This window comes from Delphinus delphis, chromosome X (genome assembly GCF_949987515.2).
Source record: "Delphinus delphis chromosome X, mDelDel1.2, whole genome shotgun sequence".
In the NCBI taxonomy this organism is placed as follows: Eukaryota; Metazoa; Chordata; class Mammalia; order Artiodactyla; family Delphinidae; genus Delphinus; species Delphinus delphis.
The window spans coordinates 107602699-107622663 of record NC_082704.1 but is presented as its reverse complement, the minus strand read 5'-3'; the positions used below and the strand labels follow the sequence as shown (position 1 = coordinate 107622663).

The 19965-nt window shown below is 42.2% G+C and overlaps 1 protein-coding gene and 1 pseudogene across 1 annotated transcript in view; one reads left to right on the top strand and one right to left on the bottom strand.

Moving 5' to 3' along the window:
* PHEX (phosphate regulating endopeptidase X-linked) overlaps nt 1-19965 on the top strand; it is a 198515-nt gene that overhangs the window by 139042 nt on the left and 39508 nt on the right. The window contains exon 15 of the mRNA XM_060003154.1: nt 9137-9195. Coding sequence (XP_059859137.1) covers nt 9137-9195 — 59 coding nt within the window. The remainder of the gene's footprint in view (nt 1-9136; nt 9196-19965) is intronic.
* LOC132418691 (small ribosomal subunit protein eS19 pseudogene) lies at nt 1968-2498 on the bottom strand (annotated as a pseudogene).

The window sequence follows — 19965 nt, the reverse complement described above, 5'->3', positions numbered from 1 at the left end:
CTTGGCTGTATTGAACTTTGCAGACAGTGCGTTTTTTACAAATTGAAGGTTTGTGACAACACTGTGTTGTCAGATGATGGTTAGAATTTTTTAGAGATAAAGTATTTTAAAATTAAGGTATATACATTTTTTTAGATATAATGCCATTGCACACTTAACAGACTACCATATAGTATAAACATAACTTTTGTATGCCTGGGAAGCCAAAAAATTTGTGATATTTGCTTTATTATGGTGGTCAGGAACTGAACCTACAATCTCTGAGGTATGCCTGTGATTATGAAGTAACTATAGGATCTTTGTTAGGTAATGCGTGTCAAAGAACTGATAGCTCTATTATTTTCCTTCAGTAGCAGTTATGATTTATATCCCTCTTCTCAGCAAGCGGTAGGAACTTTTCCTACAGGTAGGGAAGTTTCACTAGGAACTATTGGGGTCAGGGCCAGTCATGATTTTCTTCCCTAGCAAAGTGTGAATGATGATGATGATAGCAACTAAAAATTATTATGTGTTTATAATGTTCCAGGAAGTGACTTACATATTTTAATTCATTTTATCCTCTAGTCAATTCTGTGAGGTGTAGGTACTATTTATTATCCCCATTTTACAAAATGAACAAGAGGCTTACAACTGAGAAATTCTTCAGCTCAGGTTTAGATTACTTTCTGTTCTGCCTGCTGGTATTACTCTGTTCTGATATGACCCAATTCTCCAAGGTTGTTTTCTCTCTTTTCTCCGGATTGGATTATTTCTATTGATCCGTCTTCAAATTCACCAGTTCTTTCTTCTGTATTCTCAAATTTGCTGGCGACTCATCAATACAGTTTTCATTTTGATTATTGCACTTTTCAACTCCTGAAGTTCCATTTGTTTTTTTTAAAATAGTTTCTATTTCTTTGTTACGACTCTTTGTTGTCATTGTCCTCATATTTTCCATTAATTGTTTGAATACAGTTTATTTTAATTCTTTGAACTAATTTACAGTTGCTGCTTTCAAGTCTTTGTGTGTTAAATCCAACATATGGGCTCAGTCAGAGTCAGTTTTTATTGATCGCTTTTCTTTACACTTTTTCTTCCAGCATCATTTTTTGTCATTGTTGAAAATGACATTTAGGATAATGTATTGTAGCAACTGTGGATTCTGATTTATTTTTCTGAGGCTTTTTAAAAAGTAACTTTCCTGGACTAACACAGTAGAATCTGTCTCTGCTACAGTATGTGGCCATAGATGTCTACTCATTTTTTAAATCCTCATTTTTATTTTTTAGCCTCACTTCATGGAGGTTGTCCCTGAGTCTGCATAGCTTAGTCCTCAGCCAGGGATCAGGGCAGAGCTTGTGCTCAGACACTTTGAACCTGTAGGGCTTCTGCCCTCTGCCAGTTGATCTGCGTGGGGCTTGGGTGTGCAATCAAAGTCACCAGCCCTTCCCAGTCACCGTTGGAGTTTACTTTCTCCTGGGCTCTCTTGAGTCTCCCCTGTACACATGCCTAGTTTCCCAGTCAGCCAGGGATGTGTGGAGAGCTGATCTCATCCTTCTATGACTCTTTCAGTTCCACTGTCTCCCTTTTAAATTGCTGGCTGATCTGTCACTTTCCCCAATGGGAGCTGTAACTGCAGGCTCACAAAGCTGTGGGTTGTCCTCGTTTGTTTTCTACCGGGTTTATCACTTCCGGCTGGCATAGTTGCAAGTTTTTACCTCCACTCCCTGCGGCAGCAAAGCTGCTGGTTTTCCAGCCAGCCCTATCCTAACAAAATAAGTTCTTGCTGATTGAGCTGGGAGGGAGGCTAGTAGTCCCAGGCAAGAAGGCCACAGACTCCTGTTCTACTTCCTCTTAAGTTGTAGCAGTTTTTCAAAATTAAACATTTTTCAATGTGTTGTTTGCCTTTGATCAATTCCCAGGGCCCTAAAATGGTTGTTTGTTGACAGTTTTGTCCATTTTTATACTTTTTTTTTTCAAATGAGGCAATTTATTAACCCAACATCTTTTGTTCTAATGCTTCTTGTTGGCAGCTGCCACCTGTCCAGTGATTCTGTCCAGATCTCTCTGTCCCTGAGGTGTTAGTTTGTGGCCCCCATCTTGGTCCTTTTCCACCATTCTCAGCCCCTCCAGGGCTTGGAGGACCCGACGGGCCACGCTCTTGGAGCCTCTGATGAAGTGGCTGGGCATGACACCATTTCTCTGACGCCCCGCATAGATCTTGGTCACGGAACCAACCCCAGCGCTGCCCTGGAGGTACAGGTGCTGTGCAGGCAGCTCGTGTGTAGAACCAGTTCTCATCATAGGGAGCGAGCTCTTTGTGCTTGGCCAGCTTGACAGCGTCACCCATTCAGGAACTTGCAGCTCCCGGACTTTCTGAGGAAGGCTGCCAGAGCTCTGACGAACTCCCGCTGGTTCCCGTCTTTTACAGTAACTCCAGGCGTCCTGCGGCCTCCAAGCTGCCAGCCAGGGGAAAGGTATACTTGGCTTTTATGGAAAGGATTTGTTGACCTTTTCATAGTGTCAGAGCTGGAAGCCTGACTTCCATGGCCCTTTTTTTTTTCCATGGCCCACGTTTTCACCTTGTCTGGTATTCTGGTCTCCAGATCTTTGGCTGGCTCTTTTTATGCCCTATGGGTCTCTCGTTACTCCCTCTTCCAACTCCCTCCTCTGTTCTGGCCTCTAGAAAAACTCTAGGCCCTTTACCCTCCCTTGGCTTAAGCTGTGATTACCGCCTCTCCCTCTTAGCCATGGGTCCCATCTAGCCATCCTGCCCTCTGCCCTTCAAATCTTCTTACAATATGCGCCTACGGAGTAAGTTAAAAGTGTTTGACCTTAAGGAGGAGGCCTAAAGCTGAGCCATTCCCCTGGCCTATCCGTGACTCCCCTCCAAAGCCCAAAGGAAGAAAGCAGAAGGCTTTAGAACTTCTTTGGCAATGACAGAGAGCTGATGTGAAGCCACCTGCCCCATTGTCCTTGATGTTCTCCTCTCGTCACAGTATCTCTCAGTCCATCTTGCCTGTTTCATTCCAAGCCTAAATTACTCAATAGAAATTTTAGATTTAGGGTTCTAAAACCAGCTTCTCAAATCTCATGACTTCAGATAGTTTCCAGTATCTCAGTGAGCATCTACATGTAATATGTAAATCATCCTGCCCTTTCAGGTCTACTTCAGATAAGTTCAAACTCTTCTCTTTGCAACTTGTGAAAAATTCAAACTTCGCACCAGTATTTTTGTGAACTTTCAGGGTCTTCTCAGGGATTCTTCTATTTTGGAGACGCTGCCAAGTTAATTCTTTAATTTCAGAATGTCATTATTCATTTGGGTGTGTAGCAAGGCCTGGGTTGCTAATTGAAAAGCTCCTAAATGTGTCATTTTTAACATCATCCTAAAATACTGATGGGCTGTAAGATTCTAATGACCTTGACTATTTCTAATATTTATGCCTTGGAAAAGTGCTGGCTGACTGTGGGCTTAAGCAAACTGTGTGACTTGTGTCTTTTTTTTTCCTCTGTCAATGAAAACAAATACCTCTTTCACAAGGACATTAAATTGGTTAATATTTCTGGAAGAGTTCTCCTGGAATGAAAATCAGTGCAATGCTAGTAATTCCTCAGACCATATGTCTATATCAGGGAAAGCAATGTTAGGAAATTTAAGATTCTTTTTGCATGGTAAAGTGATGTGATAGTCATTTTTTTAGAAGAAATTTCAGGTGGGTCCTTTTTCAGGCACTGTGGGGAATTTTAGCTTTATGATACCCATCGACTTTAATTGACATCTTTTAGGTCTGAAAATTCATGAGTTAATCGAATGAGGATGATTCTGGAGTAGCTCCACTACACTAGTTCACTTTGAACAGCACATCCTGGTTATATTTCCATAAAGCCCTGAAATAACATTTTGCTTCTTTGTGGGTATAGGAGATAAACACCCTTTATGTTTCATTCTCATGGAATCCATTTTAGCTGCACTAATGTGCATTAAGAAGTTTCTAACACGATGGGAAATGTCAGCAAGAATGAAATTAATTGGGTAGTCATCCCTGAAGGTACATATTTAGGGGTTGGTTCTCAGAATTGTCACTTCATCAGCTTGCTTAAAAATAGAGGATTTACTTCACTGCTCAGCTTGAGTCAAAAGTAATTTCTTTCCCTCAGGATCCTCTTTCTTTGACAGAAATGATTTTAAGCCAGCCTCCCTATTAACTCACTCTCATTCTACTGTGACCAAACATGCCTGGATTTTTTTCTCTATCTTCTGAAAAATATGTAAAAATACATCAAATGTCTATACAAATTATGGTCCTGCCCAGAATTATCTACAGCATGGAATGGGATGGATACAATCTACAGGATGTGTGAAATAAAGCAATAAATACTCTACGGTTTTTCCATTCCATATTCCCTAGACTATCTTTAAGAGTTAATAGGTAAAATGTAAAACTTTAGCCTGATGTATATCTATTTTATATGGTCCAAAGAAATCAGGGTATCAGTGTCTTTTGCTTTAGATTATTGCATTTCATCATCACACTCTTTTTATGTATCCATTGTCCAGTATAATTTCATCTCCATATGTTTTTGAAATTTATATGAGACCTCTTCCTACCTTATCTACTAAATCCTTTCCCAAACACAGACTGCAGGAACACCCTAAAGACATAATAAAAAGAATTTAAAGCACTTGAATGACACTCTTTGTTTATCTAAGTAGATGTATACATAGCAATACATTCATTTAAATAGATTTAATGAATTTTTTTTTTTTTTTGCGGTACGCCAGCCTCTCATTGTTGTGGCCTCTCCCGTTGCGGAGCACAGGCTCCGGGCGCGCAGGCTCAGCGGCCACGGCTCACGGGCCCAGCCGCTCCGCGGCATGTGGGATCTTCCCGGACCGGGGCACGAACCCGTGTCCCCTGCATCGGCAGGCGGACTCTCAACCACTGCGCTGCCAGGGAAGCCCAATTTAATGAATTTTTGCTCAGCATATACCACTTGGACAATAGTCTTAGCCCATAAGGAACTTAAAATCTTGTTGGGAGGTAAGCTGCGCAAACTCATATGCCTTCACAGCCCAATCAGGTAACAGATGTTGACCTAGACAAGTGTAAATGATAGGGAGTGGTGGAGACCATAGAGAACTAGTGATTGCATGCCTTATTTAAAGGAATTCCAGTTCTAGTGATTGCATGCCTCATTTAAAGGAATTCCAGTTCGGTACTTTTAAAAGCCATTGTGTTGGGCAAATAAAACATTTTTCTGGGAAAATTCAACCCGTTGGGTAGGACTTAATCTGTGGACAGCCAGCTTTTCAGTGTTTCAGTTATCTCTTGCTGTAATGAGCTGTGTAATAATGAACCACCCCCAAAGTTAGAGGATTAAAGCAACAGTAATTATTCATTTTTCTCTCGCGGTTCTGGTGGTCACTAGGCGCAGCTGGGTGGTTGTTGCTCATGGCGTTGCATGTAGTTTCAGTCAGATCGTGGCTGGGACTGGAGTCACATGGGGGGCCTCCTCTCCTAGTCTAGTGGTTGGTGCTGGCTGCTGCCTGGAAGGCCCACTAGGCCTCTCCATGTGTACTGGGCTTCTTTGTGGCATGCTGATTGAGCCAGAAACTTTGAAGAGCAAGTTTCCTGAAAAAGAAGGAGGGAGGGTAAATATGAGTTTACCAGGGGGAACTTGTATTGCCTTTAATTGCCTAGCATTGGAAGTCACGTGGTGTCATTTCCACTGCATTTTATGCTTTAGAAGTGAGTCACCAAGACTAGCCCATAATCAAGGGGAGAGGAATTTAGAGTCCACTTCTTAATGGGAGGAGTGTAAAAAAAATTACAAACACGTATTAAAACCAGCACAGGTAGGCTTAGGTTAGAGAATAGTAAAACTAAATATATAATAAACTCAGATATAATCAGGGAGATGTACAAGATATTTAACGGCTGGCTTGGTGTGGGAACTGTCCAATTAGAAGAAATAATAGCATCCACAACTGGTAGGCTCTGTTAGTGCAGCTACTTAATATCAGCTCTGGGCATAATCAGGGCTCCAAACATGTCCTAGAGCCAGCAGGAGCTCTGAGAAGTCAGGAAAGGTGAGATCATGCATCTTGTATAAGATGTTTTAGGAATTCTCGCTGAAACTTCAGAGGCCCCATCAGGCTCCATCTGGTTGTTTGATTTCTTTGTTTTGTCTGCCTTTGTCCGTCAGAAGTTAGAAGCATTGTTCCTACATATGGCTCTTAGCCTAATGTTTTGAAAGTTTATTCTTTGCTAAAGGGAGGGGAGTTGGGAGGGATGGGAAGAGAAGAGATGAGCTCTAGGAATACACATCATCTTTGGTACATACTATGGTTCAGTCCAATGTCATTTAGAAGCCATGTTGAGAGGCACCTGGATTCTCCCCTCTTGACCCAGAGAGCAGACATAACAAATGCTGGGTTCTTTGCGTGTTAGTTTTCTGTTGCTGCTGTAATGAATCACCACAGCCTTATCGGCAGCTCAGAGCAACACGAATGTATTCCCTCATCGTTCTGTAGGTCAGAAATGTGGGATGGCTTGGCTGGGCTCTCAGCTGCAGTCTTCAGAAGGCTGAAGTCAAGGTGACAGCTGGCTGGGCTCTTAGCAGGAGCCTCTGGGAAGAATCCTCTTCGATTCTCATCGTAGAACTGAGGTTCCTACTTCTTTGCTAGCTGTCAGCTGGGAGCCACTCTTAGCTCCTAGAGGACTCTCTCCCCACTCCTTGCACGTGGCAGCTGCATGTCACAGCCAGCCACAGCATGTCAAATCCTTCTCACCCCTGGAATCTCTCTGACTTCCCGTTCTGCAGCATCTCTTCTGACTTTCTCCCCTGTTGCATCTCTAGGATTCCAGCCAGAGAAGGATCCCCACTTTTAAGGACTCATGTGATTAGATTGGGCCAACCTGGGATAATCTAGGATAATTGCTCTATTTTAAGCTTCTTGACCTTAATTACATCTGCAAAGTCCTTTTTGCCATGTAATGTAACATATTCACAGGATCCAGGGATTAGGTCATGGACAGTTTTTTGGGGGGGCCATAATATTACCTACTACAGGTAGTGACATTAGGGCAATAAAAGTGCTTTCCCTGTACTTTTCTCCTCAGAAAAGTAAGCCAGCCAGTAAATGTGTGTCAAACATTAGGATTTATTGAAATACTCATCCTAAATTTGAAGGAAAAGAATATACATTTTATGGAAGTGAGTACAGGTTTCAGCTTTGACAAGAGGAGGCACTCTGTTTTGATTTCCAGTGATGTCTCCAGTATAATATAATGCTTAAGAGAACTGGTTTGAAGTCAGACAGACTAGACCTTGTGCGAGCATGTAATGCTTGTAAGTCTCATTGTCCTCTCCTGTGAGATGGGCTAATAATTCCTGTAGTTTCTATGGGGAAAACCTATGACTAGAAAGTGCGTAGGACGTGGTAAGTGCTCCGTGAATGGTAGCTGCTGCTGCTACTACTACTAGTGATAATAATAGGATGACAGTCATGGGCTTCTTTATAAGGGGAGAAGGTATGGGTGGACCAACTAGAATCCACACTTGGATTTCCTACCAGTTTCATGTTAGTCTGACATAAATTATCAGTCTGACACAATTATTCTATTAGACATAAATTGGTAAAATGATTGTTCTGAAAAGGATTTACAGAAGTTTATTTTGAGCAGTTTAGCTTAAGACAAATGCTTGGTTTTAATCATAAACAGCAGTGCCTGAAACTCACAGGCATCTAAGTCAGGGGTCAGCAAACTATGGCTTGAGGGCTAAATCTTGCCTGCTGCCTGGTTTTGTACAGCCCATGAGCTAAGAGTGATCTTTAGAGATAAATGTCTGTGGTTGATTTGATGGTAGGAAGCACTAACTTTGAACCTCAAAGCATAACGTTCTCCTGCCCCTAAGGAATTTCATTCTTCTCATTACTAGGCCTGAATTACCAAAAATTGTACTCGATTTTTTTTTTTAAAGGGAACTTTATTTTATTTATTTATTTTTGGCTGTGTTGGGTCTTCATTGCTGCGAGCAGGCTTTCTCTAGTTGTGGCAAGCAGGGGCTACTCTTCGTTGTGGTATTGGGGCTTCTCATTGCGGTGGCTTCTCTTGTTGCGGAGCACGGGCTCTAGGCGCGTGGGCTCAGGAGTTGTGGTTCGCAGGCTCTAGAGCGCAGGCTCAGTAGTTGTGGTGCACGGGCTTACTTGCTCCATGGCATGCGGGATCTTCCTGGACCAGGGCTTGAACCCGTGTCCCCTGCATCGTCAGGTGGATTCTTAACCACTGCGCCACCAGGGAAGCCCTGTACTAGATTATTATATTTTGACTTTCATCAATAAAATTTTATAGAAAAGTTTCTCTCACTATGGAAGTACCTATATAATGTCCTTGATTTTTCCTCTTGGTCCATGAAATGACTAAATGTTTACCATCTGTTTACAGAAGAAATTTGCTGAGTCTGATCTAAGTCACTTCCTGTGCATTTAAAATGCAGTGTAGACTCTTCATAGCTGGAAGGTACTCCCAAGATATCTTAATGCCATAGCTTAGTTTTATAGCTGAAACTGAAGATAGGCCACTTTTCCACCACAACCCGGCTAGTTAGTGATAGAGGCAGGATGAGCCATTAGATCTTTTGGTGCTTAAATCAGTAAACTTTCTACTGGAGCAGGCAGACCCTCTAGGTACCATGGTTGTGCTTTATTATCTCTCTTTACATGGACTTCTATGTTGTCACCAATCTCAAGCCTTTAATGGACAGGTCAGAGGTGATGCAGCATGGAAAACTCAGCTGTCCCATGGACCCATTGAACAGGGCCTGGCAAACATCAGCTTGGTGCTGTGTTTCCATCTGTGGGGAGATCCCTTTAGATTCTAGAATTTTTCATTAAAGCTGTTTCAGAAGCCCTGGTGCTTTTTTACATTACGTTAGTAACAGTGAATAACCAGGCATGTTCAGTTTAGGATGAGATTGTTCATTGAGCAGAGCAATAACCCTAAACTGAGGTGATAATTTCCCTGCGTGTCGAGCTTCCCCATTGTTCCCTGGTTATTTGCTAATAAATCCCGCCACATTGTATGTGTTTCACTGCCCTCCTGCCTGGATAATGATGATCATTTGGTGGTGGTTGTTTCTCTGTCTACAGGTGGTTTACAAATCCAACGACTGTCAATGCCTTCTACAGCGCATCCACCAACCAGATCCGTGAGTACTGGTTCCTTGTCTCCTTGTTAATGTGCTACAAAATGGATGGAACTTTTCCATGACTGTGACTTAAGAGTAGGGCACTCTTTATTTCCTCCCAGCAGTGACCAGGTATGTTGGTGAAGGAAGTTTGTTTCCCTACCCATATGTCCAATTTTCCTCATTACCTTATAAGTTTTTTTTAAAAAGCTTTATATAACCATTAAGTTAAAAAGAAAACAGCTACAGTAAATAAAACTGCAGTGATGTTGGCCATGAAAAGGAACAAGCTTCCACTTTTCTTTCATAGTGGTCTTACTGATTTTTGTTTTATTTATTACTAGGATTGATGGGAAAAACGGTCAGGTAGCTGGGGAGAATTTAGAGGCTGTTAGAAAAGCTTTGAAGTGCTCTAATTAATCCTAGGATGTAAAGTCTTGAGTTTCTTTTATTTACATGTATTAGGTACATAATTATAACTAAGATGATAAGTTAAAAATTATTAAAGGTCAGATTGGCACAAATTAAAAATCTAACAGCACCAAATGTTGGCGACAGGGACACATACTGCTGGTGGAAATGTACATCGGTCCACCCACTTTGCTGCACAATTGGGCAACACCTAGAAAAGCCAACTATGGGCACGCGTGTCTGTGAATGTCACTTGAGCTCTTGACATGTGCACTAATGCTGTTACTCAAAGTGTGGTCCCATGATTATTAGCAATAGAGTCCCAGGGGAACTTGTTAGAAATGCAAAATCTTGGGCCTCACCTTAGACCTGTTGTTCACAAACCCTGGACGTGGGACTCAGAAAACTGTTTTATTAAGCCCTCCAGGTGAGTCTAACATAGTTGGGGAAGCAGTGCCCTAGAGAAGTCGCACATGTGGAGGCCCATGTGAGAATGGTTACAGCAGTGTTGTTTATAATAGCAGCAAAAGGGGAATAACCTATGTGGCCCTCCAAAGGAGAATGAATCAAAATGTGTCATGTTCACACAAGGGCATGCCAGACAGTGGCGAACAATGAGTGACCAGAGCGACATGTATTAACGTGGATGAAGTTCACAAATAATAGGTTGTGTGTGTGAAAAAAAAAACTTGGAAAAATATGTGGAGTATGATATCATATAAATAGAGTTCAAAAGCATGCAGAACAGTTCTATATATTGTCTAGAGGTACATCCACATGTAAAAGCCTGAAGACGTTGACGAGAATGACAGAGCCCGAGTGCAGGCTGCCAGTGACCTGCTGTGGGAGGGGGGCTGCTGCTGCACGTCTTCCGGTGCCCCCCTTCACTCCCTCGTGTGGTGAGCACCTCTAATCTCATGGTGTTAAGCATGTCTCTAAGCTGTTTGTTGAGCGCGGGAGATGGAATTTATAAGGAGTTGCTCCCCTTGATTGTGCCCTCACCGTCTCCCCCCGAACCCCTGTAATAGCCTCCTCGCTTGCCTCCCTGCTTCTGAACTTATCCCCCTTTGGTCTATTCTAAATATAATATCACAGCCATTTTAAGATGTCCTTCAGTCATCTCATGTCCCTCCTTTGCTCAGAACCCGTTATCAGCGTCCCATCTCACACAGAATAAAAGCCAAATTACTTGAAATGGCCCCGAGGCCTCTTATGATGCTGCCTTTATCTCCCCTCTGTTCCAGCCATGCTCACCTCCTTCCTGTTCCTAGAGCAGGAGACACTCTTCCTTACAGGCATTTGTACTCGGGGTTCTCTTTGCCTTGGAAAACTTCTCCAAGTGATCCAAGTGGTTCGCGCTCCCACTTCCTTCAAATCTTTGCTTGAATGACACCTTCTCAGTCAGGCTTCCTGTCTACCCACTTGTGGTAGGTCCTCTGTGCTGGCCCTCATCCTGACAGGACTCCCTGGCCAGAGGGGACAGCCCACTCCCAGCAGGCACACCTTCTTAGAGTCGCCCTCGTGTGGCCACCTTGGAGAACGGCAGCCTCTGCCGGACTGGTCTGGGAGAGTAGTGAACAGGAAAACAGTTAGCTGGCAGTGTATTATTATCATAAAAATACCATTGCTTTCTCCACCCCCCCAGCTTTATTGAGGTATAATTGACAAATAAAAATTTTATATATTTAAAATATACAACATGATGCTTTTCTATAGCTCTAAGTTGAAAAGTAATCTGCGTTAATGGGAAATTATGATATTTTAGATATTACTTATAAATACTATTTATAATAATATAGGTTATATTTATATAACACGAATTATACCGATATCAATTGGAATAACTTACTGGGTGATAGAAAATTATTTAAATTATCTATTTTCAAAGAAAATGGTTTACTTTGTACATGCAAAAGATTATATATATAACATGCTAGAACACATAAAGTTACAAAGTATATAAGAAAACATATGAGAAAATAAATATACGTTTATGAACCCACCACCTGTCCAAGAACTGGAACGTTCCTGATGTCAGTGCCTCTGTCTGCGCTCCTCCTCAGTTTCCTCCTCCTCACCAGTTACGTAACCACTATTCTGATTTTTGTGTTTATTATTTTCTTGTATTTTGAAAAATAAATTTTAAACCATATGTATCCCTAAGCAATATACTGTTTATTTTTACTTATTTTTAGCATAATAAAAATGGTATTATATTGCATGCAATCTTAAGCAATTGTGCTTTCATTCAACATGTTTTTAAGATTCATCCAGGTAGCATGTGGCAGTAGGTTTTTCATTTTCACTGCTCTGTAACATTCCATGTGTGACTGTACCCCAGATTACTTATCTGTTCCACAGACCTAAGCGTTCCCCTTTCCCCCAGTTTTTGCTATTATGAACTACGTTGCTCTGAATATTCTCATACATGTCCCCTGAAACAAGTGTTCGGGGCATATACTAGGAGTAGAATTACTGGCTTGTGGAGTATGCAAATATTCAACTTTACCAGATGACACCAAATGTTTTCCAGAGTGAGTGTTCCAAAGTACAGAAGTGTTTTCACCAGCTCTCATTTTCATCACTTCTTGGCATTGGTAGACAAAATTTTCATCAAACTGGTGAATGTAATAGATCAGTTCTTATGCTAAACAAGGCACTGAGGTAGACTCCTCAGCAGTGCTTCCACACTGGCTATCCAATGTCAGTGAATACTCACTGCTCTTGGGGGGTTTAAATCCTGCCTCCAGGATTCACCCCTGCTCAGCCTGTTTCTTTCTGGGGAGAGCTGATCTTATCAGAGGTTTACTGAGGGAGCAGCCATTTCAGGGTAACCCAGTGGTTTCTCTAAAGCTCATGAGCAGAGGGGGTTTGGAATGAACAATTTGAAGCAGTATTTTAATTAAGAGATTCAAGCTGTTTCTGTTTTCCTAATGACCAGTGCTTGCTCTCATTGTAAATTGCATTCCCAGGCAAGATGACAAGGAATCCTGTGGGTGACATTTTTTTCTCCCTCCTTTCTGATTTTCCAGACTATAAATTAAGACAGGTGGAGTTCCTTATACATTTCCCCACTGGGTTTCCTGGGACTCCCCCCAGCCCCCAAGTACCACCTTTTTGCTTCACTGAAGAAGTGAAAAATGGAGGTGATTTTCTAAAATGAACATCTTTATTGATTAGGGGCTGATTCTGACAGCATGTGGCCATCTGTTTAATTGGGTTTCACATCTAAGATGTAACTATACTTAGTAACGTGATTTATGAGAATTTCATTCAGTTCACATTATCATTTTCTGATTTATGCCATTTAAGTCAGCTTCTGCATGCAGTAGAGACTTGAGTAGAAAATAGAAAAACCTGTAGGGTTTTTGTTTGTTTATTTGTTTGTTTTGGCAAATCCATGCCTATATGTGAAACCCTATGATTTGTGGTGATCTTTCAATGTTAGATTTTTGCAGGGTGGTTATAGCTTCTTATTTTTCTACCCTTGTCAAGCTGGGTAGCAATGTCTTCAGACACAGAGTGTAGTGTGAAATAATGATGATTTAAGTCTGCTGTACGGGGAGTTATACTCAGGAGCTGTTGCAGAATTTAATTATATTTGACCTGATAAGGTGGTTAAACAGGAAAACAAGGAGCTGAGGTTATTGGTGCCTAAGCTTGTGCTTCCCTAACCCTGTGATAAATGCAAAGCTGGTCCTCCTGCGTTTATTTTATTTTATTTGGCCATGCTGCGTGGCATGCAGGATCTTAGTTCCCCGACCAGGGATCGAACCCGTGCCCCTTGCAGTGGAAGCGCGGAGTCGTAACTGCTGGACCTCCAGGGAAGTCCCAGGTCTTCCTGCTTTTAGTAGGAAGACATAAGCTCGATGGGAGACCTTGAGTGCCACTGATTTAGTTGTATGACCTTGGTCAAGGTGTTTCTCCTTCCTGACCCCTCTTGTCCTCATCTGTCACATGTTGAGGTTACCCAGTCCACAGAGTTTTTGGTAGGATTTAACAAGATCAATTTGAAAAGTGCCAGCATATTGTCAAGGTCAGCGTTTTGTATATCAAAAACCGGCACGCCCGCCACTAATGCCTGGGATAGCCAGTCTGTCACAGGATACACAGCGTGTATATGAAGATTGTGGGAGGGGCGTATTTTGAACTTTTGTTCTCAGAAGGTTTTATACATTAAAACAATATTTTTGTACATTAAACAATTACGACTCATTTGGAAAAGTATTTGGCAGTTTGTTGATGTCTCCTATCACCCAGAAATTCCACTCTTGATAAGATGGATGGATCCTGATGCCCACCAGGAGACATGTACACAATGTTCATAGCAGCAAAAGTGTGGAAAGAACCTAATTTCCATCAACAGAAGAGTAGGCAAATAAATTGTGCTGTATTCATACAATTGAATATTGCACAGCACGGGAAAAGAACGAAGTGCTCCATGCTGCAGTGTGTAAGAATGCTGCTGACTTAATGGTGAGTGAAACACTGCGTGGTTCCATTCGTATGAAGTTCAGGAACAGGCAAACAAATCTGTGATCTAAGTGATAAAAGTTAAAATAATGGCTACCTTTGTTTTGGGGGGTATTGACTGAGAGGGGGCATAGGAAACATTACCTTGATCTGGGAGGTGGTTGCACAGGTGATACTTGTGTAAAACACTCACTGTGTTCTACCATTAAAATTTGTTCCTTTACTGCATGTATGTAACACCTCAACATAAACAGTAATACCCCCATTCTCCCTTAAAGATTTTTAGAATAGCGTGTAGCATGCATAGACATTTGGGCTTATGACAGTTCACCTCAGGCCAAGCTGCCAGAGGTGTGGACGAGGGATCGGCAAATGTTCTCTATAAAGGGCCAGATAGTAAATATTTTTGGCTTTGCAAGCCATATGGTCTCTGTTGCAAATTCTCACCTTTGCCATTGCAGCCATAGACAATTCATAAACAAATGAGTGCGGCTGTGCTCCCGTGAAACTGTTTACATGGCTGTAGTTTGCCAATCTGTGATGTAGAGCACTGTGAGAGGATGGGATCTAGGGACCCTCATAGCGTGTTTCTGACCCAGCTTCCAAAGTACTTTGGATCTAATCAGGTGGTCTTACGGAAGGCAGGAGGGTGAGCCTGAGGGGAGAGCCGCTTACATTTGGTTTTCATTTCCGCTAATATAGACTGGTCTTTAGAATAAAATTCATTTCATGTATTCAGTATCAATGTGTATCTGCATAGTGCCTTATAACAATATTAGTTTTTTATCTTCGTAGGTCTCAAATCATATCAAGGAATTATTTTAAGCAAACAAAACCTTGGCTTGAAAACAAGCAAGGCCTAAGGGCTAAAACCAATGATTTTTTATTATCTTTGCTCTTATACACAAGGGATTTAGTTGCCTCAGTTTAATCACAGATACTCTGCTAAGGAAGATAAGCCTTTGTGCAGAGGCTGGGCTAACGCTGGCATCTAACTATAAAATTAATCCTGAAATCAAGCATAGATTTGTTTTGCTGTTAGGGAAATAACTGTGTTTCAGACTGGTAGAACTTCTCATACTTTGCTGACTCTGCCTAAAACCATAAAGTAGAAGCCAAGTTAGCAAATACTCACCTGTGGCCTCTACTGGACTTTAATGAAATTAAATCCCTGAATGCACTTGACAATCTATTTGAGTAGAATTGGAAAATAATCTCCCATAGTTTTGGAGCTACAAGGAAGGAAACTTAAGTGGCCACCTAATCCAGACTTCTCATTATCTAGAAGAGATCCTGACAGAGCAATTCTTAGTAATTTTTTCGCCTTATTCACTTAATATTTATAGAGCCCCCAGTGATTCTCGCTTCCCGTGTGTTCACACCCCTGTGTAGTCTCTCCAACACTGGATAAGGCTGACCTCTGTAAGTAATAGGATACTGTGGAAATGACAGGGTGTGACTTCTGAGGCTGGGTCATAAAAGACATCTGGTTTCTGCCTTGCTGTCTTGGATTGATCACTCTGGGGGAAGCCAGCAACCATGTCATGAGGGCCCTCAGGGAGCTGGTGGAGAGGGCCACATGTGAAGGACCTGAGGCCTCCTGCCCATGACCAGCACTGTGTGCGCATGCCATCTTGGAGGCGTATCCTCCAGTCCAGCCAAGCCTTCAGGTGATTGCAGCCCACGCTGACATCTTGACAGCAACCACTTGAGAGACCCTGAGACAGACCACACAAATAAGCTGCTTCCGAATTCTTGACCCAGAGAAACTGTGAGATAGTAAATGTTTATTGTTTTGAGCCACTATGTTTTGGGATCCTTTGTTATATAGCAAGAGATAAGTAATACAGACATTACAACTTTCCAGGTACTGAGTTCAGTGCTAGGTTTTTAATACGGTATGGTGTAGTGGTTAAGAGTGTGGGCTTTGATTTTGAACCCTGGCTTGGCCTCTGATAACTTGCAACCTTGGGCACGTTACTTAACTTCTTTAAGCCTCAGTTTAATTATCTATAAAATGGAGATAATAGTAGTGACTATCCTATAGGGTTGTCGTGAAGATTCAAGGTGATAATATATACAAAATGCTTGGAAGAGAAACTGGTTTGTAGTAGGTAGTCAATAAATCTTAGCTGTTAGGATTCCTTGCTTTTGAGAAGCAGGGAGAGACAGACTTGTTACCAGTCATTTATAAGACATCATGGTGAGTGTACAACAGAAGGCTGTGCAGTGCATCCTGGGAGCCACGGAGCAGTGTGTTAACTATCTAGGGGAGTGAAGGTTGGCTTCACGGTGAAAATGGCATTTGAGTGGGCTTTGAAAGGAGAAAAATTCTGTAGGCAAAGTAGGTAGGTTGGGACATGCAGAAGTACTGGCTGGTGCAAAGGCAACACACGCGGAGCATGGAGCAGGAACGGGTGGTGAGATGCTCACAGTTGCTGGGGCACAGACTGCATGTGGTAGGCGGGGGATGGGGCAGAAGGCATGACGCGAGGTGAAATGTAGCAGAAGTAGATGAGGACCTTGTAAGCCATACTGAGGAACAGGCCATAGGGAACTGGTATAGTTTTCTTTGAGAGGCAGGAAACTTAATTTTTGGTTCCTTGGTCTTAGTCTTAAAGATCATGGCTTGGAAGATCATGGCTTGGAGACGGGAAAGATTGAGACCCCCTATGCCAGCTAGGAGTTTGGCAGGTGGTTCAAGAGAAGGATGGGGAGGGTCTAAACCTAGGCAGTGGCAGCGGTGAGGGGAAATAGGGAATGGGTAAGTTAAATCCCAAAAGATTGTTCTCAAATAATTGTGTAGTGATAATACAGGTAGTTTCCCAACTTTTCCACTGATGCTTTGAAGGACTCCCATAAAATGGAGAGCATAATTGCGCTGTGCAGCCATTCTTCACTGAGAACCATTAATGTGCCAAGCATTGTGCTGGATACTTTAGCATATGTTGTCTCTAATCTTCAGTAGGTCTATCTATAAGCTTGATACTATGGGTCATTTTACAGAAGAGGAAACTGAAGCTCAGGGAGGCCAAGTAACGTGCAAAAGAGCACACAACTAGTAAGTTGCGGAGATGGGAGTATAACCCAGCTTCTCTGATTATGTGCTCTAGGTCTTCAGCCTACACTGTTCAGTGCCAGATAAGAAATGTGAGAATTACATGAAATGACACATGTGAACACACTGTGAAAAAGTTGAAAGCATGGTATAATTGTATGTTAGAGTAATCATTATATTCTGCCCTCACCCGTGTAGTGGGGGATTGTTTGTTTGGTATGGAAACAAGATATTATGGGATGTGGGGACAGCCAGGGGATGAGGATCAGAAGGTCAGGCGGTCTCCAGGTCATGCTGATTTCATGTCTTAAAGGGCTGTCGCATCAAGCAGCAGTTGATTATTGCCGTCTCTAAGAGTGCTGTTCTCTGCAAGCCCTTTGGCTATGCCCGTGATCTCCTTCCATCCTTGGATTCCGATGGGGTGGGGACGTTATTTGAGAGATTTCATAAGCTACCTTAACAAGAATATTTTGAGCTACTCTCCCAAAACGTTGTCCTTCACAAAATTTACTCTGAAATTTAAAAAAAATTTGTTAAGTGAGTTGAAGTTAAGTCATGAGCAAAGTTCAAATAGTTTGCAGAATTGCCACATGATGCACTTGGCAAGGTTGTGGGACACCTGCTACAACTATTTTCAGATGTTCTTGTCCTGGTCTAGTCAAGGACTCTGGACGCCCTAATACAGCCCCATGTCTCTAAGGCCCGACCAAGGAGGCGGCTGAGAATGACATTCTGGGTAGTGCCACCGAGGGACAAGCTGCCTTTCAGTGGGAAGCCCTGCAGTCTCATGGCATTCCTGTAACTGTTGAGTCCCAGGACCGATGCCTGGAGGGACGCATTTACCACCTGCTGTGCACTTGTGAAAACACTCTCGTGGGGCAGGACGCACGCTGTTTCCAGGCAGAGGACTGGGCAGGTTCGCTGCAGGGCTGGTAGCAGAAAGCACAGAATGGCTTTCAGGGTCAGTTTGATTCAAGAGGTGGGGGGTGAGTGGGACGCACACTGGGAGCGACCTGGCTGTGAGCCCAAGTGAGCAGAGCATCAGGAAGCTGGAAAGGAGCCATGGCCAGGGAGTCAGGGAACAGTCTCACTAATTGGTCTTGAAGGTCACAGTCTCACTTGTCCTCCCTTGAAAAAAATCAATTGTCTTTGACCCTTAATACAAAAGTAGTTCACATTTACTGTGGAAAATCTAGAAAATTTTAGATAAGCTAAAAATATTTTTAAAGTTAATCATAATTTAAAAATAGCTACAGTTAATAATTTTGTTGAATCTCTCTCAAACTTATGTTTATCTACATACTTAAAAATTGAAATTAACTATGGACTCGTCCAGTTAAACTGTTTTTTCCCACTGAAAGTTGTAACAAGTATTTTTTTCATTTGTCACATATTCTTCTAAGTTACCATGCAGAGTATTCCACCATATAAAAGCACCTTACTTTCTTTAATTTCCTACCGAAAGACATTAAGGCTGTTCCACTATTGTTAAAAAAACCCCCAAAACTCTGTGATGAGTTTTGCGGCTAAGTCTTTGTGCAAATCTGAGACTCTTCTTTAGGGTAGATTCCTAGATGTGGAGGAATTGCTGAGTCAAATGGTATGCTCAATTTAAGGGATTTAAAAATATATATTATCCTACTTCTCTTGAGAAAAGTGGTACCAATTTATATTTTCACTAACAATAGATGAGATGGGTTTCTTTTACCATCGTAAAAGATACTGTTAGGCATCGTAAAGATACTGTTGGAGGAGATGAATAGAGACTCAGTTTTTTTCTTTTTCTTTTTTTTTTTTTGGTCTAATTGATAAGGGGAAAATGTTAGTCACATTTTCATTCTTGAGACCATTATCTCACCCCCAGATATGGCTCAGTGACCCCACACAGGCATTTGTTGAGCATCTGCTGTTTTCCCAGGCCTGGACTGAACATCACTTCCTCTAGTGTCAGTTTTGAATACCTAGGACAGCAATTGTGTGCATGAAAGGACTTGTTGGTACGTGAGTAGAGTATGAGATACTGAGCTGCATAGTGGTTCTCAAAGTGTGGCCCCTGGATCAGCATCACCTGTGATAAATGGGCTTTACCTGGTCCCATCCGTGACCTACCAAATCAGAAACTCTGGGGGTGCGCCCAGCAATTTATGTTTTAAGAAGATTTTAACCATCAAACCTCCACTAGATGCTGAAATTCGAGAACTGCTGAGCTATAAAATTGCAGTTCAAATGCAAAAGAGGTCAAACTTGGTTGGGTAAAGGTAAGGAGGCTAACTTGTCCTGGTTTGCCTGGGACTGTCCCAACTTTAGCACTGAAAGCTCCACATCCCAGGAGCCCCTTCAGGCCTGGGCAGACAGGGATGGTTGGTTATGCTGGTAAAGAAGAAGGGGTTCTCTATGTTGCAGCCTGGAGGTAATTCTGGCAGGAAAAGAATAGAAGAGCCCGAAGAGTAGATTTCAAGACGGAGGGCAGATTTTAGAAGCTGCTTTCAGCTCGTCAGTTCTAGGCTGATAGATCTGGTGGCAGGAGGTTACCTGCAGGAAGCCGGCAGATGGCTAGGGCATCTTGCTGGATCCCTTGACATGAGTCACAGCTGTTAGAACTTGATATTTTCTGGAAAGGGGAGGGTTGGCATTCACCAAATTACTGCAAGATGCCAAATTGAAAAAAAAGCCACTATTAATCTTAGCAGTGAGATGACAATGAAATCCCTTTACAGCAAAAAACATAACCAAAAGTGCTTTGTAACTGCAGCAATTTCCATGTCCCTACTGATGGCCCCCTAGATTCTAGAAGAATGGTATCTGGCTTATCTGATTATAAGAACTAATCCTGAATAAGATGTAACACT